Consider the following 25,628-nt stretch of genomic DNA (forward strand, 5'->3'; position numbering starts at 1 on the left):
AGGTAAAAGATTAATTCTGGAGACAATGGGATGCACTGGAAATGGTGACCCCATAGGAAGACCCGCCTCATAGAAGCCAGCTTTGAGCTCGAGCTCCCCAAGCTCATGCAGTAAATACACTTCCTGGTCCTGCCTGCAGGCTTCCCTTCATGCCCAACCCTGTCATGGGCACCAGCCTACTCAGCTGAGGGGTCATCTGGCTCCTGGAGGCAGTGAGTTTTGAGCTAATGGATCAGCATCACTGGCTTTATCTGTGGGTCTATAGCTGTGTCTCGAATATGCCCTGGACCTCTATGTTGCCCAGAGATGTTCTAAAAGGTATTGACATTCAATGCAAATAATTGCATTTTGGAGTACAAAGCAAAATTCCTATGAACTTTTAAATGAATGCAGGAGACTTCAAACATTTCTGAGCTCCCCTTGCCTTGCTTCATTGGAAGGCACTCACGTCCCCTTCTATTAAAACTCCGTCTCATGCAGTCCCTTCTGCTCTGAGGTCCCATGAATGTTGGCATCACCAGGAACCCAAAACACCTTGTCAGGGGTGAAGAACAGGAGGTAACACTGAGATGCAGCCCAGTGAAAGGACACAGTTAAGTTTACTATCAGCAGCTCCTGGAGGAAGATCTGAAATTCATGATTTACCTTGAGCAACCAAAAAATCATAGATGAGTCAGGAATGCCAATGGAATGCTTTTCTGCTGAATTACCCAAAGAGGGACCCGGTGTCGTGAAGATACAGTTGTTGGAGCTGGAAGACTCTCCAGCGTGTTTCTGTGCCAGTTCCTAATCCGTATCAACGCAGTCATGTCCTTCCACTGCACAAACATTCTCCAGGCCCATCCCAGAAACAGCCGTGGGCTGGGGAAGCCGACATGTCTGATTAGTGAAATTGGCTACAAAGCCTTCCAAGGGATGAAGATGGAGACAGGAGAGGGCTGGAACACGCCAACTGAGGCTCAGGGACGAAGACTCCGTTACCCCAAAATGGGAACATAATAAGAACCACATCATTTGTCATGGGAAATATGCATTGCCTGATGCTTCTCTTTACTTCATACTCTATTTCGAGTTCTCTACTGCATGCTTTAAATATAGGATTTTATTTAATCACCATGACAAGCAAAGGCACTATTTTCTTCATTTTCAACATAGGAAAATATGGTTTCAGGAGTTCACTTTTTCTTCTCAAGCTCAAAAAAATGGGAGGTGGGCTGTGGAGAAACAGAGAAAACAAGGTGTGTTTGGCCAAAAGGGTTGTGCTCATTATACCAACCTATGTTGCCTCTTATTCTTTCTGGAATGTTCCCTGCCTAGTGCTTGCACAGGTAGGTATGGATGCCAGGATTAGAAATTCTTCAAATGTCTATGGTATATCCCAGAGATGGTGGGAATAGAGTTGGATAAACTGGTCTGGAATTTAAGAGATGGGTCTGATCCTGAAATAGTATTCTTAGAAACACATCACCTCAGATTTTCATCTCAGTGATTTTTTTTTTATTCTCGTCAAACAAAAAATGTTGGACACCTACAGAACACAGTTTTGTTATCATTTTCTTTGATGAAACAATTGCAGAAAATCAAAAAGTAGATGAACCAACAAGGACCTACTGTACAACACAGGCAACTCTGCTCAGGGCTATGTGGCAGCATGGATGGGAGGGGAGTTTGGGGGAGAATGGATACAAGTATATGTATGGCTGAGTCCCTTTGAAAATATAAAACATGGTTAATCAGCTATACTCCATTGCAAAATAAAGTTAAAAACATAAACTCTGCGTTCTTGTGTGACCAGAGCATCTACTGTGCTCCCATTTTGATCAAACCTTCCTTACTGCAAGGAGGAAGGTGGGCCAATCACAGTGAGGCTCTGGCCTGGAAATGTGGGGTGGCGCCCACTAGGGCCAGGCAAAATGCAGAGTTTGGGGGAGGGAGGCACAAGGGAGGTGCAAGTGACTCAGATCTCTGTCCTCAGTTGCCTCATCTGCCAGATTAGGGAGACCCTCTTGAATATCTACAGGATCCTGTCCAACCCTCCTTTCTGGGCTTCTGATAGATTCCACACATTCAACCAGGGGAAGCCCCATAGCTAAGTGTCTTTCCTCATCGGTCTGTGCTGGCGGCTACAAGGAGACCCCCTTCCTACTATGGGCAACCAGGTGATCTGCTGCAGGGCCCTTTGTCTCTTTGGAGCAGGTGAGTCCCGGGTTCAGAGAGCAGATTCCCATCCTAAAGATGCTCAGCTCCAGAGCTAAGCCTTTCCCTCACGGCAGCAGCATTGGCTGCCCTCTTGGGCCTTGTTTCCCGAGTTGCTCCCTTTCTTCCATAGGCACCGTGGCTGGTGGGGTCACTCAGACCCCTAAATACCTGCTCAAAAAGGAAGGCGGAGCTGTGACCCTGGAATGTGAACAGGATTTTGATTACGACTCAATGTACTGGTACCAACAGGACCCAGGTCTAGGACTGAGGCAGATCTTCTTCTCGCGAGTTGTAAACAATGTTCAGAAAGAAGACATAGCTAAAGGCTACAGCGCCTCTCGTGAAAAGAAGCCTTTCTTTCCTCTTACCGTGACATCAGCACAGAAGAACCAGACGGCTCTGTATCTCTGTGCTGCTAGTAGAGACACAGTGACTCAAAGCCACCTCCTCTCTGCACACAAATGAGTCCTGCTTCCCACCAGGTGACGGGGCTTTTCTGTGTTCAGTATCCTGGGCAGTCAGCTTCTTCCTCCTGAACCAGGCACCCAAAGCAGCTGCTGCAGCAACACACGTCATGGAATGGCACAGTCATGATTCAGCAATCCACTGGGTTGATTCTTAAAAATCACACCTATCTACACTAGGGGGCTTCCCAGGTGGCACAGCACTAAGAATCTGCCTGCCAATGCAGGAAATACAAAAGATGTGGGTTTGATCCCTGGGTCAGGAAGATCCCCTAAAGAAGGAAATAGCAACCCACTCCAGTATTCTTGCCTAGACAATCCCATGGACAGAAGAGCCTGGCGGGCTCCAGTCCATGGGGTTGCAAAGAGCCAGATATGACTTAGCGACTCAATCAACTACTGAAAGGAAACAGGTTTCCTCCTTCCAGTGGAAGAATTTATGACCAAAAAAGGCAGATTTTAAAACATCACTTGATTTTAAAACATCCACTGTAAAACTATCGAACTCTTTATTATTTCAGGGTGCCCCTAGTACTGAAAAGAACTCTTTGTTAAATGTCATAATGGCCCCCATTCCCATGGCCAAGTTGTAAGAAAGTGACTTTATGAAAGTCAAAAAAGTTAAAGTGTCACTTAATGTTTTCTTAGTGTTAACAAGCCATTGCATCACTTGGAAGAACAATGTCTAGAAAAATAGAATCAAATAACTATAATGTTTCTTGGACACCATACACATAGTTTCTGAATTTAAAAATATACTAGAAAAAATAATGATTAAATTAGACAAGTCAGAAAACCAGTTTAATTGTATAGAAACTTAAATAGTCCAGAATTCTGAGGAAGTAGAAAGGGATATGTGAGAAAAACCTACTGTCATGGCAGCTCTATTCATGATGACCTCAAGCTGGAAACACCCAAATGACCATCAGCAACACGGTGAACAAATAGCTGCCCTTAGGAATGGAATAAAATCTAGCAGAAAAGCAAATGTTATTTGTGAAATCATGCATGGATCTCATGAATGTATGGATCTCTTCTTGAAAAAGAAGCCAGATCACAGACTGTACAAAGTTAAGACAGCAGCTACATTCTGAGGGTATTTTTATTTCACTTGTAGAGAAGCATGAGGGAGGCTTCTGGGTTATGAAAATGTCCTCTATCTTGATCTGGGGCATAGTTATATAGATGTACTCATTCGTGAAATTTCACTATGCTGTACACTCAAGGTTTGTGTAGTCTATTATATGTGGAATTTATATCTCATTTTAAAAGCTTAAAAAAACAACAGTAACAACAGCCACCTCAAAATGTAGTGACTTTAACATATATTATCTCTCATGGTTCTGTGGGCTGAGTGGGCCTGGCTGGGCAGCCCGCATTTGGGGCCGCTCATGCGACTGGATGGACGTGAGTCTGAGTGAACTCCGGGAGATGGTGATGGACAGGGAGGCCTGGCGTGCTATGATTCATGGGGTCGCAAAGACTTGGACACGACTGAGCGACTGAACTGAACTGAACTGATGCGGTCATGGTCAGATGGTCCCTGAGGCGGGAGACGCCTGAGGCTCCAGTCGCCTGCACATCCAAGATGGCGTCTTTCCGCACGTGGCTGACCCCTGCCCTGGGGTGCCTGGGAAGCTGTGCACCAGCCTAGCACGTCTGTCTGTCTTTCTACCCTCAGCCCCTCAATGTGGCTAGGTGGGTTTCCTTGCAGAATGGTGGCCTCGGGGTAGTGAAAATGATTATCTCGTGGCTGGCTTCCCCTAGAGTGAGCATTCGAGAGACCCTGGAGGGATCTATCACGTTACTTGTGACCCAGCTTTAAAAATCATAGCATCACTTCTACCGCATTCAGATTATTATAAAGAGATGTGTGTTTATATAATACATAGATATGTTTAGTATTAAGTCCATTATATGAGGGGACTGGCATAATATACTCATGAAATAAATACTTCATTGAGAAGATGAGGACGTGTTTTTTTTTTCAATGTAAAGAAGCATTGAGCTTCTAGCCTGGTAGTTCTTATGTTCATCTATGGTTCTAGTGATTAACAGGCATGAGTTGTCTTGATTACTTTGAGGATACGTTACAGAAGTAAAGAATTAACAATGTCATTTACCACACAAATATAGCCATTTCCTTACATAAGACTAAGAAACTACTATCATTTCAATGATCTAGGCCTCAGTTTCTGTCCTATAACATTGAGAGTTGGGTTAGAATATCTCTGAGTTCTTCCAGCAATGTTTGAATGGTTCTTTTATGGAAAAGGGCTTCCCTGGCACCTCAGACAGTAAAGAATTTGCCTGCAATGCAGGAGACCCAGGTTCACTCCCTGGGTTGGGAAGATCCCCTGGAGAAGGGCATGGCTATCCACTCCAGTATTCTTGCCTGGACAATCCTATGGACAGAGGAGCCTGATGGGCTATAGTTCCAGAGGTCACAAAGAGTTGGACATGACTGAGTGACTTTCACTTTCACTTGATTGAAAGAGGGGCGGATCCTGCATCAGTGATAATGATGACCACCAGGGGGCAGACTGGAGCATCCTTAGAATTATGCAGACACTCAGCCCTCCTTCTAGGGGTGGAGAAAGAAAGGGCAAGGTCATATCTTTCTGCTGAGAGGTGTGGTGTGAGGCCAGTTCCTGAAGATGCTGGTGCTTCTGCTGCTTCTGGGACCCAGTACGAGCCTTATTAGCTAAGTAGCTTGGTCAAGTGTCTGTGTGTGTGTGTTGGCATGTGTGAAGTGATAGTCAGGGATTGTGGACTTTTATAATTTTTGAAGTTTTTTTGGCTGTTTGGTTTGTGGGATCTTAGTTCCCCCACCAGGCATTGAACCTGGTCCCTGGCAGTGAGAACACTGAATCCTAACTGCTGGACCACCAGGGAATTCCTTAAGACTGTGGATTTTTTTACACTGAACAAAATGAGAGGGAACATTCCATCCTATTTGGAGGCGTAAAGGGTAAGGTGAGGAGCCACCAGTCAGGAGAGATGGGGGATGAGCAGCCTAAGAATTAGGACAGGATGAGTTCACATAACAGACAGGATTCCCTTGGAGCCGGGAGAAAGGTGAGCGAATGAGCAAGGCTGTAGTTTTCTGCCTATGGTCATGTCTTCCTGTCCTGCTGGGCTCTCATCTCCTTGACCTCTGTCTCAGCAGGCTCTGGGCTTGGTGCTCTCGTCTCTCAGCAGCCCCGCAGGGCTGTTAGTAAGAGTGGAGCCTCTGTGACCATCGAGTGCCGTGCACTGGACTTTCAAGCTACAACTGTGTTCTGGTACCGTCAGTTCCCAAAACGAGGCCTCGTGCTGATGGCAACTTCTAATGAGGGCACTGATGCCACATACGAACAAGGTTATAACAAGGACAAGTTTCCCATCAATCAGCCAGACCGAACATTTTCATCTCTGATGGTGACAAGTGTGGATCCTGCAGACAGCGGCCTCTACTTCTGCAGTGCTAGAGACACAGCGCTGGGCCGAGATCAGAGACCCAGACAAGAATCTTGGTAGCAAACCCCTTCCGCACCCCACTGAACCATGGGGCCCTGTGGAAGGAGGTGTGGAGAGAAAAAAGCCACAGCCTCTCTGACTGAGTCATCTGTGGCTGTGTGTGTAGAGAGAGAAACGGAGAGAAATATCTGAGTAGAGAGCAGGGGGAAGGTATGGTGCTTGAGAACTAGCCATATGGAAATGGAGCTAGGCCTATAAATGGCCAACCAACCTGGAAAGTTCCCTGGGCTGAAAATTATAAAATCTGGATTTTTTTTCTGATTCTCCCGTATGCTAATCATAAGTTTTTAGATAAATTGACACATAATCCTATAGGTAGATCCCAAAATGCTTCTAGAAAAGCAATGAATACTTCTATAATGGGCTTCCCTGGTGGCTCAGACAGTAAGGAATCCATCTGCAATGCAGGAGACGGAAGTCTGATCCATCCCTGGGTTGAGAAGTTCCCCTGGCGAAGGGAATGGCAACCCAATCCAGTATCTTGCCTGGAAAATTCCATGGACAGAGGAGCCTGGCAGGCTACAGTCCAGGGGATCACAAAGAGTCAGACATGACTGAGTGACTAACACTTTTATAATAAACACTGGAGTTTTTTCCTCCAAGAAAATTCAGCACTGTCTTGTCACCATCCTAGACTTTCAAGACAAATGGAATCATTAGGCAGCCAAGTAGAGATGTTCACTCATGAAAGAATTCAGGGATGTGCTATATACAGTATTGAGGTTGATGAAAGAACAAGGTAGGACTGGAAGGGGCAACCCTCTACACCCAAGTACAGAGCATGTGCAGAACCTTCACAAAGGGATCAGAGGGAGGAGAAGACAGAAAGGATAAATAAGAAAGACTTCAGACAACAAGGCTTGTCTCAAAACTAGAAAGTTCTGTCAGAAGCCACAAGCTAGTAGGTGAAGCACTGAGTTTAAACCCCTGAAAAATCCTTTTCTAGGAAAAGGAAAAATCACACATTGACCGTAAACCTTGTATCAGTTCAGTTCAGTCGCTCAGTCGTGCCCGACTCCTTGCGACCCCATGAATCGCAGCACGCCAGGCCTCCCTGTCCATCACCAACTCCCAGAGTTCACTCAGCCTCACATCCATAGAGTCAGTAATGCTATCCAGCCATCTCATCCTCTGTTGTCCCCTTGTCCTCCTGCCCCCAATCCCTCCCAGCATCAGAGTCTTTTCCAATGAGTCAACTCTTCACATGAGGTGGCCAAAGTACTGGAGTTTCAGCTTCAGCATCATTCCCTCCAAAGAAATCACAGGGCTGATCTCCTCCAGAATGGACTGGTTGGATCTCCTTGCATAGCCCCGGAAAAATAAGCAAAAATATTAACATACACTTTGGAGAAGAAACATCTGTAATCAATAAACATTGATTTCCTGGTGATCAAGAAACATGGAGAAAGATGCAATTATATGTAAATTGATATCCATTTGATTAGCAAAATATAAAAAGCCTAGAAATAAAGAGTGTTAGAGAGAGTCTTTCAAATTGTGGTGCTAAAGAAGACTCTTGAGAGTCCCTTGAACTACAAGGAGATCCAACCAGTCTAGCCTAAAGGAAATCAGTCCTGAATATTCATTGAAAGGACAGATGCTGACGCTGAAGCTCCAATATTTTGACCACCTGGGGTGAAGAGCTGACTCGTTGGGAAGACCCTTAGGCTGGGAAAGACTGAGAGCAAGAGCAGAAGGAAGCAACAGAAGATGAGATGGGAGGATGGCACCAGCGACTCAGTGGACCCAAGTTTAAGCAAACTCAGCGAGACAGTGATAGACAGGGAAGCCTGGTGTGCTGCAGTCCATGGGGTCACAAAAGTCTTGGACACGACTTAGTGACTAAACAACAACAGCACGCATGTGAGATCAAAAAGGAGAGACAATGAAAGAAACAACCGTAGGGGTATTGAAGCTAGGAGGATGATGGTGGCAGTGCTAGTGATACAGGGAAATGAGAGTTTTAAAACATAATTAGGAAATGAAATCAAGACCTGGGTAACTGATTCATCACGAGAGGCAATAGATGGAGAGGAAGGTTTTGACTACAAGTCAGATGAATCAGGAGGACAAAGTGGGAAGAAGATCATGATTTTCTTGATATTGGGGATGCTCTGGGACAGAAATCTCACCAGAAATATGCAGAAAGCAGTGGTACGTAGGAGTCAGGGGCTCAAAAAATGGACCTGGGTGAAGGTAAAAATTTGGGACAATTTCCATAACTGGAAGAATGAAACTGCCTTCTTGATCCCTTGATGACAGAATATACAAAGAAAATATCAAAGGACTGAGGACAGAGATCTGAGGAGCCCACTCACCTTGAATGTGGCTCTAAGAGATTAAATTTAATCAACTGATCAATAACACCAATCAGTACTGGATCAGTGACTGTGTAACTAAGTACTAGTAGCAAGTCTCTGCAGTACTCCAGCAGGTCACCACACACATGGCTGCATGTTTCCTATCCTGATGATTCTTGGGGTGTCTGGCTGCCACTGTGCAGCATAGAGAAACTACCCACTCGCCACACAGGAGGTGAAGACCGCCTGAAACCAGAGGGCCTGTGAGAAGTGTGCCCCTCTGAGCATCTAGTCAGTCAGTCAGTCAGAGTTATCAGGGCTTCCCTTTGGCAAAGAATCCTCCTGCAACACAAGAAACTCCGGTTTAACTCCTAGGTCGGGAAGATCCACTGGAGAAGGGATAGGCTACCCACTCCAGTATTCTTGGGCTTCCCTTATGGCTCAGCTGGTAAGGAATCTGCCTGCAAAACGGGAGGCCTGGTTCGGTCCCTTGGTTGGGAAGATCCCCTGAAGAAGGGAAAAGCTACCCACTCCAGTATTCTGGCTTGAAGAATCCCATGGACTGTATGGTGGTTGGGATTGCAGAGTCGGACATGACTGAGTGACTTTCACTTGAGCACTAGGGGGTGCTCATAGTGAGCAGCACCAACCTTCCTTCATTTGAGAAGTTGTCTGATGCTTCTGGAAACTCAGGTGAGATCTTTGAGGTAGTGGTTGTGAAAGCATGAGTAAGGATTAATCAGATCCATTGCACCTGCCTTCACTAATCAAGGTCATTTTAAGACTTGCTTGGCCTCCACGTGGCATGTATCCTGAATAAGATGTTTACCTGAGTTATTTTCCAGGAAACTCCCGGTAGTGCAGCAGAGCCCAGAGTCAGCTGTGTCTAGTTTGAGCCAAACTGGTTGAGATTGGTTAGAACCAGCGACCCTCCTCCTAGGGAAGCACAGGTGTCTGCCTGGGGACCTTCTGACCTCAGAGGATCCAAGACTCCATTCTCAGATCTTGCTGAGCACTTCTGTGGTGAACGGGCAGAGGCTACAGCTCATTTACCCCAGCAGAGAAGGACAACGCATGCACATTTTTTCAGTCCCAAGCTTCCCAAGTGCCCCAGGCTCCCCATGTACATGTGCTCAGTAGCTAACTCGTGCCCAACAGTTTGCGACCCCATGGATGTAGCCCGTCAGGCTCCTCTGTTCATGGGATTCTCCAGGCAAGAATACTGAAGTGGGTTGCCATGTCCTTCTCCAGGGGATCATCCCAATCCAGGGATTGAACCCGCATCCCTTGCAGTGGCAGGGTGGATTTCTTTACCACTGAGCCACCAGGGAAGCCCGTATCTCAGACCTTCAGGTCATGCTTCATTCACGACAGTCTAAATGCCCTGTGCCCCTTGCCTTTGCGGAGGCGGATTTGAGGTCTTGTTTTCCCTGGTGGCTCAGTGGTAAAGAGCCCACAGGCCAATGCAGGAGACATGGTTCCATCCCTGGGTCGGGCAGATGCCCTGGAGAAATAAACGACAACCCACTCTAGTATTCTTGCCGGGAGAATCCCATGGACAGAAGAGCCTGGAGGACTACAGTTCATGGGTCGCAGAGTCAGCCCAACGGGGTAGGAGGGCGGGGATACTCTTGCTTGGCTGGCTTGAGAAGAAGCCCTTACTTTGCTGAAAACATCAGAGTCTCAGCAGTTTGGCTCCTTGTACTTAGGGCAAAATGAACATGGTAACAGTTGGGAGAATGATTTGCAGTTATCCTGGGATGACAATAGGTCTTGAAAACAGTAGGATCTAATTCTACACTTCCTAATCCCCAGAGCATGTAGCACAGTCTACAGTACCAGTAGTTGTTCTGGTCACAGGTCATTGATAAGTAAGTCAATGAAGGTCATCACTAGTTCTGTTTCACATTGTGTTGAATTTCCAGCCTGGCAAAACAAGAAAAAAGCATGAAAATGAAAAAAGAAGGGGGAAAGAGTGATTATAGATGGATGACAAGTTTAGAAGGCGCAAAGGAATCTAAAGAAGCATTGCATTATTTATAATAACACTTAATAAGTTAATGAAAATTAACATAAAGTCAGTTTATTCCCATACACTAGCAATAGATTTTTAAAGAGATATCATTTAGTAACAGAAAACATAAAAGATAATACACCTAAATCTATACAAAGATAAACAATTCAGAAATTTATTAAATTTTAGAGGAAGGCATTTTAAAATCTGAAATAACTGAAGTTACATGCCGTGATCATGAATAAGTTAAACCAGTACTAAAATTATTCCAATTTCAGCACTATCATCTATGTATTCACTATAGCACTAAACAAAGTCACAACAGGAATTTCATGAAATTTGACAAAATAGTCATAATTTAAGTGGGAAAAAGAGGAGAGAATACTCAAGATAATATTAAAGAACTACAAAGTGATGTGAATTTGCAATCTAATCATCAAATTATTTTATAATTTCGTATAACTAAGTGGACAAATGGAAAATCATAAATTTAAAATAGCACTGTGCATATATAGGCACTTAATATACGGTAAAGCCACCACTGCAGGTATGTAGGGGAGTAATGCAATATACAGGTTCTTCTGGGACAAGTAGTTCTCCACAGGAAGAAAAATTAATCTAAACTCTTTCTCACTACATAGGCAAAAAAAAAAATCAAAATTCTAAAAGGATTAAATGCTGAACTGCAACATTTAAATTATTAACTATTTGGTAAATATTATAGGAATATATTTTTATGAACTTTAGTTATGGAAACATTGCTTATAAAGAATTAAAGAATTCACACCTTCCCCCCAAAAAAGAATGATAGACTTTACTAAATAAGAAATATCAACAAAAAATTTACAAAGAGTTAAAACACAAGTCACGAATTGAAAAGATATTAGCATACTTGTAAATGACAAAGTTTAGTATCTGAGATATATGAAGAACTGTTACAAATAAATGCTAATCTACCAAAAGTATGAGAAAAGAGCAATGTTCAGAAAAACCAGTGGCCTATAAATGTATTACTTTAGAATATCAATCTCTTTAGCAGTCATAAAAATGCAAGCTAAAGCTATAGTGAGATACCACTTTAACCTAACAGACTGACAAAATTAAAAGAACAGTACATGCCAATGTACTAGATGCTAGATGAGGAACATTTGAATGTAGTTCATAAACTGTTGTGGGACTATTTATTTGCTTAATTAATTTGGAAACCATTTTGTCTTGCTATGTAAAATAGACGTGGTGACCCTAAGGCTCAATTTTTACAATCCCAGGTATACAGAAACTTTACACTTAAGTATGTAAAGAATTGTGTAAGAATACACTCCTATTTGTCGTAGCATTAAAATCTGGGTGAGAAAAAAAACAACAACGAGGGTGCATGAGGTTAAATGGATAATAGATTCTGACAAACTAGTAAGTGGAATCCTACATATTAGTGAAACTGATTTATCTAAAACTACATGAGACAACATGATTTATTATCATAGGCATATGTTGAATGAAAAGAGCATGGCCAAGAAAAAGAACTCCCTCAAAAAAATTTAAAAGACGTACAACACTGATTAATACAAAATTTTCAGATTCTTACATAAATGAGAAAAACTGTAATGAAAAGCAAGTGAATAAAAATATGAATTTCAGGAGTGTAGTTACATGGACATGGTAGAAAAACAACCATGAAGTCTATAAAAATAACACAGGGGCTTAAACATTCTTAGTGCTAATCTAACTCCTAAGCTGATTGATTCAAACAAGAGGATTCCCTTTATTTTTTTCCCTAAATGGATTGCATATTCATCATAAATATTATTTTGCATAAGTTCAACATTTAACTCTTTAATTTAAAGAGGCAGATATATGATTTTTTAAGTGCAGTGGAAACTATGATTGATAACAGCAAGCTGTTCTGTCTGAGAGGGAAGGGAAAAGGCAAATCTACAAGGTAAAAAAGGAAATAAATTGTTAATATGCAAATAACTTTTATTTTTAAAGAAATAGTGAAAGAGCAGAATCAGGAGAAAGAAAATTAAAGCAGTTTGAAATCCACACCAGTTGTTTAACCAGCTTTCTCTGCCCTCCCAGGCTGTGCAACGTTAGTCTCATTTTCCATATGATGACCACGAAAAGTAATCACGTCACAAGCAGGTGCTGAAGGGGGATGAGGAGCCTTAGAGAAAAAGTCGCTGCCCTGCTTTCTCCCTGAGCCAGCCATGTGCTTCAGCCTTCTGTGCTGTGCGGCTTTTTGTTTTCTTTTGGGGAGCAGGTGAGGTGAATTTATTGGATTCCAGTTTCAGGACGTTCTCCTGTGGCAGCAAAATGAGGCTTTCTCCTGGGCTTTCACTGCACTTTCTCTCTCTTTCCTTACAGGCTCCATGGACACTGACGTCACCCAGAGTCCCAGTCATCTGGTCAAAGGAAAAGAATAGAAAGCAAAGATGGATTGTGTCCCCATAAAAGGACACTCTTATGTTTACTAGTATCGCAAGAAGCTGGAAGAAGCATTAGAATTTTTGGTTTACTTTCAGAAGCAAGACATTGTGGAAGATACAGCCATGTTCAAACAGCGATTTTCAGCTGAGTGCCGCCAAAACTCACCCTGCAGCCTGGAAATCAACTCCACCGAGGCAGCGGACTCGGCTCTGTATTTCTGTGCCAGCAGCCAGTCCACAGTGCTGCACATCAGCTCTCCTTAGAGCACAAACTCACCGTGGACCCAGCTCAGGAAATCAGTGGTGTTGTAGGAGGGCAGGAACTAAGAGAAGCCCACCTTGAAAGAGCATTAGCCAGAAGGAAAAAATCTGTAAATGACCACACAGGATGAGCAGAAGGGGAGATGGAAAACAGCTGGTGGGAACACACACCCAAGGGTGGGGCAGGAAGCTGTAAGGGGTCTCAGATTCCCCAGCTGGCAGGGTATCTGGCAAAGGAGACAAAGGTTGTGACCTTGGTGGATTAATAACAGTCTTATTAAAACATGTAGTTCTGTGTTTTTCACCTGATAAAGCTGTGCCTTCAGGACTAAGGATAATCGGCAGGTCATCTGTCTTCCCCGGGCACCCTAATCACCCGGCTCTGCACATTCATGGATCCAGACCCAGAGACTCCTCAGGGTTCATCACCGCTTCTCTCAGCTGTCCCTGCCAGAGAAACTGAGCAAGAAACTCAGCAACTCCCTTCATCCAGATTCCTGCAATTGTGCAACTTTTAAAAGCATCTTTGAGGCATAACATACCCACAACAAAATACACCCATTTTAGGCACATACTGATGTATTTTGACAAGTTTTTACACCCATGTAACCAGCATGACAATCAAGACACAAAACGTTTCCCCCTTCCCAAAACATCCCCCATGGCATTTTACTGAGGTCCTTTTAACTTCTCTCACTATTGCTTTGTATATTTTCTTTATCAATCATGTTCTGCACATATTTTGTTTAATTTTTCTTAGTTTTTCCTGAAATTGTTTTAAGAGATATATTATGAATGTACTTTTTAATACTCATAAGGAAATTATTTATTAAAATATTTTCTGCAAAGACTTTATATTTTCGTACTTCGATTTAGTCTTTACATTTCTCAGTTGATGTCTCAACCTCAGTATAGAGGTTTACAGAAAGGACCTTTTCCAGAAGTTCGTGTTTACCAGCAACCAAAACTGAGATCACAAAAGTAGTCTCATTTTCTGTGTGCCCAACTGTTAGGACTGCTCTGCTTTAAAGGAAAAGAGACTAAATCAAACATATTGTTAAAGTTAAGAAGAAATATATTTTGCTTATGAAAATAAGCTGGAGAGTTAAGAATAATTAAGGGGAATATTTGAAAAAGCACATGATTTGCAAAGAAAAATGTGGATGCTGCCTCTCTGTTGGTCAAGCCTGTGAATACATTTCTTATTTTTCCTATCAGCCAGTTCCGCAATTAATATTGTTAAAAGGTCTGTACTACAGATTTACTGCAGTCTCTGTCAAAGTGCCTATGAACAGAACTAAAACAAATAGTTGTAAAATTGGTATGAAACCACATGAGGTCCCAGATAGTGAAAGCAATCAAGAGAAAAAAGAACAAAGCTAGAGATAGTACAATCTCTGATGTCAGTGAATGCTCAAAGCTGTAATAATCAAAACAGAATGGAACGGGTGCAAAAATGGACACAGAACGGACAGCCCAGAAATAAACCCAGGCTTGTATGGTCAGTTCAACTACGGCAAAGAATGCAGGAATATACAGTTTGGAAACAACTTCCTCCTCAATAAGCAGTACTAGTGAAACTGGACAACTACGTAACAGAATGAAATTAGGACATTTCCTCACCCCACACACAAATATAAACTCAAAATGGATTAAAGACCAACGTGTAAGGCCGGAAACCATAAAACTCCCAGAAGAAAACCCAGGCAGAACATTCTTTGACATCTATTGTAGCAACGTATCTTTTGATCTGTCTCTACAAAGAAAAGAAACAAAAGCAAAAATAAGCAAACGGGACCTAATCAAGATTAAAATCTTCTCACAGAAAAAAAGAAGAGACAAAAAAAGTTGTCGAAACAAAAATCCAACCTGATGAATGGAAGAAAGTGTTTGCAAAAAATAACACCAGTAAAGCATTAATATCCAACATATCTAAAGAGTTAAGGCAATTCAATTTAAAAAACACAAAAGAACCCAATTACAAATTGGGCATAAGATCTCTCCTCTCCTTGCTTGGTTGCCTTGCAAACAAACCTCTTCTTGCTCCAAACATGGGCATCTAGTGTTTTGTCTTCCTGTGGGTCAGCCAAGATGAACCTGGTCCAGCAGCATTGGGGATAATGATGCGGACATCCTGGCACGCCAGTAACTCTTTTAATAGTAAGATCTAATGTTACACTTTGTAACCCCCATAGCATCTACCACATATCCAGTATCTGTAGTTGTCTACGTCAAACATAGCTGATGAATAAGTAAATGAATGTGACCACAATTTCTAGTCAAGATTGTGTTGAATTTCAAACCAGCAGAACAAGAGAAAAGAGTGTGAATAAGAAAAGGAGGAAAAAAAATGATTAAAGACAGATGGCAAATTTAGAAGAACCAAAGGAATCTAGAGAAGTATTGCATTATTAACAACAACAAATTTAATAAGTACTGAATCTAACATGAATATAAAAAGTCAGTTTATTTCTATATTCTGGCAACAAACAGTTAAAAGTATTTTTAGGGAGAGACCATTTACAAGTTTTAAAATAACATAAAATACATAAAAACAAATTGATTAGGTAAATGAGACTTTAATACAGAAAAATATTAAATCTTAAAGGAAAACATTTTAAAAATCTGAAATAAGTGAAGATTTATACCATGATCATGAAAAAAATTAAACCCGTAGTGTTTCTGCAGTATTATCTATGAATTCAATGCAGCACAAAAAAAAATCACAATAGGTATTTTCATGAAATTTGATGAAAGTAAACTGAAGTTTATGTGGAATAAAGAGAATAGAGAAGATAATATTGAACAAGTAGAAAACGAGGTGGTTCCTCTTTGAATCACCACACCATTTCCTAATTTAGGACAATGAAAAAGGCATATGAATTTACAAACAGAAAATCATAGATTTGAAAGGGCAGCATGCTTATGTAGGCATATTATATATGATAGAGCCATCACTGCATGTATGCAGAGGAGTAAGGCACTACACAAAACGTTCTTCTGGGACAAGTTGTTATAAAAGATTTTAAAAACTAAAATTCCATACATTATAAAAGAATTAAATGCTTCAGTTCAACATTCAAAATGTCAGCTGTTTGATAAATAACTTGTGAATTTATCTTTATGACCCTGGAGTATGAAAGCGTTGCTTATAAAGAATTAAATGTGTACACTCCATAACAAGAATGTAGACCCAACTAAATTAGAAGCATCAATAAAAACACTGCAGCACTCTCCTGGGGTCCGTTGGCTAAGACTCAGTGTTCTCAGTGCAGGGGGCCCAGGTTCCATCCCTGGCCAGGGAACTAGACCCCACAGGCTGCCACAGTGAGCCTGTGTGCCACAGCCAAGACCCTGAGCAGCCAAAGAGATACATAAACATATGTTTTAAAAATTACAAAGAGTGAAACACAAGCCACAAAATCAAAAGGAATTAGTAACAAATGTAACTGACAAAATCTGGTAACCAGAATGTATAAGGAACTGTTACAAATAAGTAATAGCTGCTGCTGCTGCTGCTAAGTCGCTTCAGTCGTGTCCGACTCTGTGTGACCCCATAGACGGCAGCCCACCAGGCTCCCCGTCCCTGGGATTCTCCAGGCAGGAACACTGGAGTGGGGTGCCATTTCCTTCTCCAATGCATGAAAGTGAAAAATGAACATGAAATCACTCAGTCGTGTCCGACTTCGCGACTCCATGGACTGCAGCCTACAGAAAACACTAGTGGCCTATAAACAGAAAAAAATATATTCAACCTCCTTAACAATCATAAAAAGTGCAAACTAAGACTATAGTCAGATACCATTTTATCCTAATAGACTGGCAAAAGAATTGTGCCAATTGAGTCCTAGATGTGTAACATTAGAAAACACACAATAAAATGTTCTTGAGATGATTTGAGTTAATTAACTTGGAAAGCATTTTGTCTTAGTATGTAAAGTTAACGTGGTGACCCTAAGGCTCAATTTTTATATTTCCAGGTATAGAGAAATCTTACAACTCGGTTTATAAAGAAAGGTATGAGAATGTAGTCCTGTTTATACTAGTACCAAAACCTAGAGGAAAAAACTACTGTGAATAAATTCGAGAATGGATAATAAATTCTGACAAACTAATACATGGAATTCTAGTTATTAATGAAATTGAATTATCTAAAATTATGTGCAAAACATGAATTATTGGCACAGACACACTATTGAATAAAAAAAGAACATTACCGGAACAAAGTATAAACAGAATGAACCCCTTAGATAATTTTCAAAGACATAAAACACTGATGAATAAATAATTTACAGATTCTTACATAAATCTAAAAGTGATAATAGAAAGTGAGTAAAAATTTGAACTTTGGGATTATGGTTACCTAGACCTGGTAGAAAAGAATGGTAGAATCCAGAAGAACAACAAGGACTTAAAAATTCTCTGGGAAAATCTACCTCCCAAACTGATTGCTTCAGGCAAGATCATTCATTTTATTATTTGACTAGATCTATTGCAGGTGCATCACAAGTATTTCTTTTGTATAGTTCAAAATTTGGTTTGCTAACATAAAGTAGCTGCTATCCCACTTTGTAAGTGTAGTAGAAGTTATGATTGACATACCGCAAGTTATATGGTTCATTGTCTGAGATGGAAGGGAGGAGGAGAGGGGGCAAATGGACACATTTAAAAAGCAAATAAATTATTCATGAGAAATGATTTTTACATTTAAAGAAGCGACGGAAGAGCAGAATCAGGAAACAGAAAGTTAAAGCAGGTTGGAATGCACACTGATTATTTCACAGGTTTCCTTGTCCTGTCAGCCTATGAAATATTATAGTCTCAGGTACCCGGGAACTGTGAGGACCACAGGAAGTGACCACGTCACCAGGAAGTGCTGAAGGGGGATGAGGGGCCTGAGAGGAAATGCCGCTGCCCTGCTTTCTCCTGGAGTCAGCCATGAGCCTCAGCCTCCTGTGCTGGGTGGCTCTTTTTCACTGGGGAGCAGGTGAGGCAAATGTATTGGACTTTCTCCTATGGCTGCCAAATCAGCCTCCCTCTACGGCTTTTTGTGAACTTTCTCTTTCCTTACAGGCTCCATGGACACTGAGGTCACCCAGAGTCCAGGTCATCTGGTCAAAGGAAAAGACCAGAAAGCAAAGATGGATTGTGTCCCCATTAAAGGACACGCTTCTGTTTACTGGTATCTCAAGAAGCTGGAATCATTTGAGTTTTTGGTTTATTTGCGGAATGGAAAAATTACAGAAGATACAGCCATGTTCAAACAGCGATTTTCAGCTGAGTGCCCCCAAAACTCACCCTGCAGCCTGGAAATCAACTCCACCGAGGCAGCGGACTCGGCTCTGTATTTCTGTGCCAGCAGCCAGTCCACAGTGCTGCACGTCAGCTCTTCTTAGAACACAAACTCACCGTGCACCCAGCTCAGGAGATCAGTGGTGTTGTACGAGGGTAGGAATTAACAGAAACCCACCTTGAAAGAGCATAAAGCAGAAGGAAAAGCCTGTAAATGGCCACACAGGATGAGCAGAAGGGGAGGTGGAAAATAGCTGGTGGGAACACAAACCCAAGGAAGAGGAAGGAAGCTGTGAGGGGTCTCAGATTCCCCAGTTTGCAGAATATCTGGCAAAGGGGACACAGGATGTGACCTTGATGGGTTTCTAACTGTCTTTATTAAACATGCAGTTCCGTTCTTTTCATCTGGCAAAGCTGTGGCTTCAGACATAGGGATAATCTGCAAGTCACCTGTATTCCGTGGGGACCTTGATCACCTGGCTCAGCACATTCATTGCTCCAGACCCAGAGACTCCTCAGGGTTGGTTCATGGCTGCTTCTCATCTGTCCCTGACAGAGCAACTGAGCAGAAAAATCAGCATCTCTCTTCAACCAGATTCCTGCAATCATGCAACTTTTAAAAGCAACTTTGAGGCATAACATACCAAAACAAAATGCTCCAATTTAGGTCTGTATTTCAGTACATTGTGACAAGTTTATAACCCATGCAACCAGCGTGAGAATCAAGACACAGACTATTTCCCCCTCCCCCCAAATCCCTCCATGCTATTTTACTAAGGTCTTTTTAACTTCTTTTACCATTGCTTGGAGAAGGCAATGGCACCCCACTCCAGTACTCTTGCCTGGAAAATCCCATGGACAGAGGAGCCTGGGAGGCTGCAGTCCATGGGGTCGCTAAGAGTCGGACACGACTGAGCGACTTCACTTTCACTTTTCACGTTCATGCATTGGAGAAGGAAATGGCAACCCACTCTAGTGTTCTTGCCTGGAGAATCCCAGGGATGGGGGAGCCTGGTGGGCTGTCGTCTATGGGGTCGCACAGAGTCGGACAAGACTGAATTGACTTAGCAACAATAGAAACAGCAACCATTGCTCTGTATATTTTTTATTGACTATGTCCAGCACATATTTTGTTGAATTTTTTTTCTTTTCTCTAAATTTTTTAAGACATGTATTATGAATTTACTTTTTCATTTAATTTTTCATTTTCCATACTCATGTGGAATTTATTTATTCAAATATTTCTTCCAAGACTTTGCATTATCACACTTTGACTTAGTCTTTACATTTCTCAATTGATATCTCAAACACAATATATTATAGAAAAACACCTTCTCCAGAAATTAGTGTTCTTCAGCAACCATACCTGAGATCATAAGATCAGTCTGATTTTCTGTGTGCCTGTTAGTATTGTTCTGCTTTAAAGTAAAAGAAACTAATTCAACCATACTGGAAGAGTTAAGAAGAGATATATTTTGCTTATGAAAATAAACCAGTGAATTAACTATATTAAGGAGTTATTTGACTGCAAAGCACATGACTTGCAAAGAATTTCAGTTGCTGCATCTCCGCTGGTCAAGTCTGTGAATTCATTTCTTGTTCCACTCATGGGCCATTTCTAAAATTAATATTGCTAAAAGGTCTGTACTACAGATTTAATGCAGTCCCTATCAAAATGCCTACAACAATTTTCACAGAACTAGAACAAATAGTTCTAAAATTTATGCAATAGACACAGAAGACCCCAGATAGTAAAGAGCATTCAAGAGAATAAAAAAATGCCCACAAAGCAAAAGGTGTCATACTCTCTGACTTCAGTTAATATTATTAATACAGAGCTATAATAATCAAAACAGAATGATATTGCACAAAAATGGACATACAACTGAGAGTCTAGAAATAAACCCACAAAAACACGGTCAGTGAAACTATGACAAAGAATGCAAGAATATACAGTTTAGAAAAGATTGTCTTCAAAAAGTAGTACTGGTAAAACTGGACAGCTACATAACAGAATGAAATTAGAACATTCACACCCCACACACTTATATAAACTCAAAATGGATTAAAGATTGACGTGCAATCAGGAACAACAAAACTCCTAGAAGAAAACACAGAACGCTCTTTGACATCTATTGTAGCAATGTATATTCAGATCTGTCTCACTGGGGAAGGAAAACAAAAGCAAAAATAAACAAATGCAATTGAATTAACCTTAAAATCTTCTTACAGCAAAAACAAACAAACAAAAGAGAACCACTGACGAAAAAAAGATAACGTGCTGAATGGAAGAAAATATATGCAAACAAAATAATCAGTCAACCATTACTATTCAAAATATATAAACAGTCAGGCAACTCAATATGAAAAACACAAACAACACAATTTTAAAATTGGGCAGAAGATCTTTCATCTCTTTGCCTGATTCCTTTGCAAATAAATCCCTTCCCTGACGCAAATGGGCTTCCCTTATGGCTCAGCTGGTAAAGAATCCGCCTGCAATGCAGGAGACCCCAGTTCAATTCCTGGGTAGGGAAGATCTGCTGGAGAAGGCATAGGCTACCCACTCAAGTCTTCTTGGGCTTCCCTGGTGGCTCAGCTGGTAAAGAATTCACCTGAAGTGTGGGAGACCTGGGTTTGATCCCTGCTTTGGGAAGATCCCCTAGAGAAGGCAACGACCCACTCCAGTAATCTGGCCTGGAGAATTCCACGGACTGTGTAGTCCATGGGGTCACAAAGAGTTGGACATGACTGAGCGACTTTCACTCTCACTTTCTGCAGCAAACCTGGGCATCTAGTGTCTTGGCTTCATGTGGGTCAGCCAAGATGAACCTGGGCCAATAACAGTCAGAAGAGTGATGTGCTTCCCTGGTGGCACTAGTGGTCAATGCAGGAGATGTAAGAGACATTCGTCTGATCTCTGGGTAGGGAAGACCCCCTGGAGGAGGGCAAGGCAACCCACTCTGGTATTCTTGTCTCAAGAATTCCATGGACAGAGGAGCCTGGCAGACTACAGTCCATGGGTGGCAAAGAGTCAGACACGACCGACGATCACTTTCGCTTTCACTTGGCATGTGGATAACTCCTTTAATAGCAGGATGTAATCTCATACCTTGTAACCCTCATAGCATCTACCACATATTTAGTACCTGTAGTTCTCCAAGTCAAATATAACTGATAAATAAGTAAATGAATGGCACTAGTATTTCTAGTGAAGATTTTGCCAAATTCCAGCCAGGAGAACAAGAAAAAAGGCTGAGAATGAGAAAAGGAGGGGAAGAAAAGTTTTAAAACACAGACGGCAAGTTTAGAAGAACCAAAGGAATCTAAAGATGCAGTGCATTATTAATAATAACAGATTTAATAAGCTTATTGAATTTAACATAAATATAAAAAGTTTATTCCATATGTTATCAACAGTTAAAATGTTTTTTAAAGAGAGATGATTTAAAAATTCTAATGTAACATATAAAATACATAAAAACAAATCTATTAGGTAAATGAGACTGTAATTCAGAAAAGGATTACATTTTAGAGGAAAACATTTTAAAAACCTGAAATAAGTGAAAATGTACACCATGATCATGAATCAGTAAAACCGATGGTAAGAGTATTCCTAAATCTTCACTATCAACTGTTTGTTCAGGGCTGATCAAAATCACAAAAGATATTTTCATGAAATCTGACCAAAGTCATCTGAAATTTAAGTGGTCAACACAGAAAAGAGAAAGGAATGTTGAACAGAGACAAAGTAAGGTGATTTCTCCTTGAACTATCAAATTATTTCTTAGTTTAGGATAATGAAAAAGGCATAAATAAACAGACAAACGAAAATCATGGATTTAAAAGGGGAGCAAGTTTAAGCTGGATCATAGAAAAAGCAAGAGAGTTCCAGAAAAACATCTATTTCTGCTTTATTGACTATGCCAAAGCCTTTGACTGTGTCAATCACAATAAACTGCGGAAAATTCTGAAAGAGATGGGAATCCCAGACCACCTGACCTGACTCTTGAGAAACCTGTATGCAGGTCAGGAAGCAACAGTTAGAACTGGACATGGAACAACAGACTGGTTCCAAATAGGAAAAGGAGTACGTCAAGGCTGCATATTGTCACCCTGCTTATTTTAACTTCTATGCAGAGTACATGATGAGAAATGCTGGGCTGGAAGAAGCACAAGCTGGAATCAAGATTGCCGGGAGAAATATCAATAACCTCAGATATGCAGATGACACCACCCTTATGGCAGAAACTGAAGAACTAAAGAGCCTCTTGATGAAAGTGAAAGAGGAGAGTGAAAAAGTTGGCTTAAAGCTCAACATTCAGAAAATGAAGATCATGGCATCTGGTCCCATCACTTCATGGGAAATAGATGGGGAAACAGTGGAAACAGTGTCAGACTTTATTTTGGGGGGCTCCAAAATCACTGCAGATGGTGATTGCAGGCATGAAATTAAAAGACGCTTACTCCTTGGAAGGAAAGTTATGATCAACCTAGACAGCATATGAGATGGCTGGATGGCATCACTGACTCGATGGACGTGAGTGTCAGTGAACTCTGGGAGTTGGTGATGGACAGGGAGGCCTGGCGAGCTGCAATTCATGGGGTCCCAAAGAGTCAGACATGACTGAGTGACTGATCTGATCTGGTCTGATCTGAGAGAGCGTATTAAAAAGCTAGAGACATTACTTTGCCAACAAAGGTCTGTCTAGTTAAGGCTGTGGTTTTTCCAGTCGTCATGTATGGATGTGAGAGCTGATCTATAAAGAAAGCTGAGCTCAGAAGAATCGATGCTTTTGAACTGTGGTGTTGAAGAAGACTCTTGAGAGTCCCTTGGACCGCAAGGAGATCCAACCAGTCCATTCTAAAGGAGATCAGTCCTAAGTGTTCACTGGAAGGATTGATGCTAAAGCTGAAACTCCAATACTTTGGCCACATGATGTGAAGAGCTGACTCACTGGAAAAGACCCTGATGCTGGGAAAGAATGAGGGCAGGAGAAGAAGGGGACGGCAAAGAATGAGATGGTTGGATGGCATCACTGACTCGATGGACATGGGTTTGGGTGGACTCTGGGAGTTGGTGATGAACAGGGAGGCCTGGTGTGCTTCGATTCATGGCGTCGCAAAGAGTCAGACATGACTGAGCGACTGAACTGAACTGAACTGAACTGGTGTTTAAGTAGGCATTTTATATATGATAGAGCCATCACTGGAGGTATGCAGGGGAAAAATGCAGTGTTCTTCTTGGACAAGCTGTTATCCACAGAAATAAGGATGGACTTAAATTCATTTTCACAGCCTAAGCAAAAATAATTATTATTAAAGAATCAAATGCTTATACACAACTTTAAAATGTTAGCTGTCTGGTAAATAACTGGTAAGTATATCTTTATGATCTTGGGGTACAAGAACATAATTATAAAGAATTAAATGTATACCCTCCCCAAAGAGAATGTAGACTCAACTAAATTAGGAATTCCAACTTAAAAAAAAAAGGCATTACAAAGAGTGAAAGACAAGCCACTGATTGAACAGATATTAGCAGCACATGTAACTGACAAAGTTTGCTATCAGGAATATGTAAGGAATTGTTACAAATAAGTAATAGCTGAACATTCAAAAAGAAATGTGGTCAAACGGCAGTGTACTAAAAACACTAGTGGCCTATAAACAGAAAAAATATATTCAACCAAAAAGTAAGAGAATTATAGAAAAAGGTCTACTTCTGCTTCACTGACTACGCTAAAGCCTTTGACTGTGTGGATCACAACAAACTGTGGAAAATTCTGAAAGCAATGGGAATACCAGACCACCTGATCTGCCTCCTAAGAAACCTGTATGTGTGTCAGGAAGCAACAGTTAGAACCAGACATGGAACAAGAGACTGGTTGAAATTTGGGAAAGGAGTACATCAAGGCCATAGATTATCACCCTGTTTATTTAACTTATGTGCAGAGTACATCATGTGAAATGCTGGGCTGGATGAAGCACAAGCTGAAGTTAAAATTTCTGGGAGAAATTTCAATAACCTCAGATATGCAGATGATACCACCCTTATAGAAGAAACTGAAGAGGAGCTAAAGAGCCTCTTGATGAAAATGAAAGAGGAGAGTGAAAACGTTGGCTTAAAACTCAACATTCAAAAAACTAAGATCATGGCATCCGGTCCCATCACTTCCTGGCAGATAGATGGGAAACAATGGAAATAGTGACACCCTTATTTTCTGGGCTCCAAGATCAGAGCAAATAGTGACTGCAGCTATGAAATTAAAAGACTCTTACTCCTTGGAAGAAAAGCAATGACCAACCTAGACAGCATATTAAAAAGCAGAGACATTTACTTTGCCAACAAAGCTCTGTCTAGTCAAAGCTATGGTTTTTCCAGTAGTCATGTATGGTTGTGAGAGTTGGACCATAAAGAAGGCTGAGCACCAAAGAATTGATGCTTTTGAACTGTGGTGTTGGGGAAGACTCTTGAGAGTTCTTGGACTGCAAGGAGATCAAACCAGTCAATTGTATAGGAAATCAGTCCCAAATATTCATTGGAAGGACTGATGTTGAAGCTGAAGCTCCAACACTTTGGCCACCTGATATGATGCCCTGACTCATTGCAAAAGACCCTGATGCTGGGAAAGATTGAAGGCAGGAGGAGAAGGGGATGACAGAGGATGGGATAGTCGGATGGCATCACCAACTCAATGGACATGAGTTTGAGCAAGCTCCAGGAGTTGGTGATGGACAGGGAAGCCTGGTGTGCTGCAGTCCATGGGGTCACAAAGAGTCAGACATGACTGAGTGACTGAACTGATCTAAACTGAAAAATCATAAAAATGCTAACTAAAACTAGATTGATATACCATTTTATCCTAATAGACTGGCAAAGTTAAAAGACCATAAATGACAGGAATTCCATGGCCATCTAGTGGTTAAGATTCTGAGCTTCCCCTGTAGCGGTGGGGCCGGGGGGGGGCAGCGGGTCGGGGGGCGGGGGGAAAGGGACTTCGTTCTATTCCTGTTCAGGGTACTAATAAACTGCATGCCAATGGGCACAGCCAGAAATTTAAAAAATTAGAAAGAATAGTACCAATTGAATTTTAGATGTGCAACCCTAGAAAACATCAACAGTTGTTGGGATTATTTATCTGGCTTAATT

General features: G+C 41.5%; 1 long non-coding RNA gene and 2 gene segments (V, D, J or C); 2 read left to right on the plus strand and 1 right to left on the minus strand.

Moving 5' to 3' along the window:
• Positions 1-5,226: 5,226 nt before the first annotated feature.
• Positions 5,227-6,325, plus strand: LOC133246546 (T cell receptor beta variable 20-1-like). The segment is given in 2 exon segments: positions 5,227-5,351; positions 5,833-6,325. Coding segments are annotated over 2 exon segments (381 nt in total).
• A 4,318-nt stretch (positions 6,326-10,643) lies between these two features.
• On the minus strand, positions 10,644-15,645 carry LOC133246561 (uncharacterized). The gene is made up of 2 exons (XR_009736073.1): positions 13,089-15,645; positions 10,644-12,898 (listed from the first exon to the last, which is right to left on the minus strand). It is a non-coding gene; the product is annotated as an uncharacterized LOC133246561 (long non-coding RNA).
• A 2,132-nt stretch (positions 15,646-17,777) lies between these two features.
• On the plus strand, positions 17,778-19,690 carry LOC133246542 (probable non-functional T cell receptor beta variable 23-1). The segment is given in 2 exon segments: positions 17,778-18,170; positions 18,257-19,690. Coding segments are annotated over 2 exon segments (405 nt in total).
• Positions 19,691-25,628: the final 5,938 nt, after the last annotated feature.

This window comes from Bos javanicus, chromosome 4, assembly GCF_032452875.1.
Source record: "Bos javanicus breed banteng chromosome 4, ARS-OSU_banteng_1.0, whole genome shotgun sequence".
In the NCBI taxonomy this organism is placed as follows: Eukaryota; Metazoa; Chordata; class Mammalia; order Artiodactyla; family Bovidae; genus Bos; species Bos javanicus.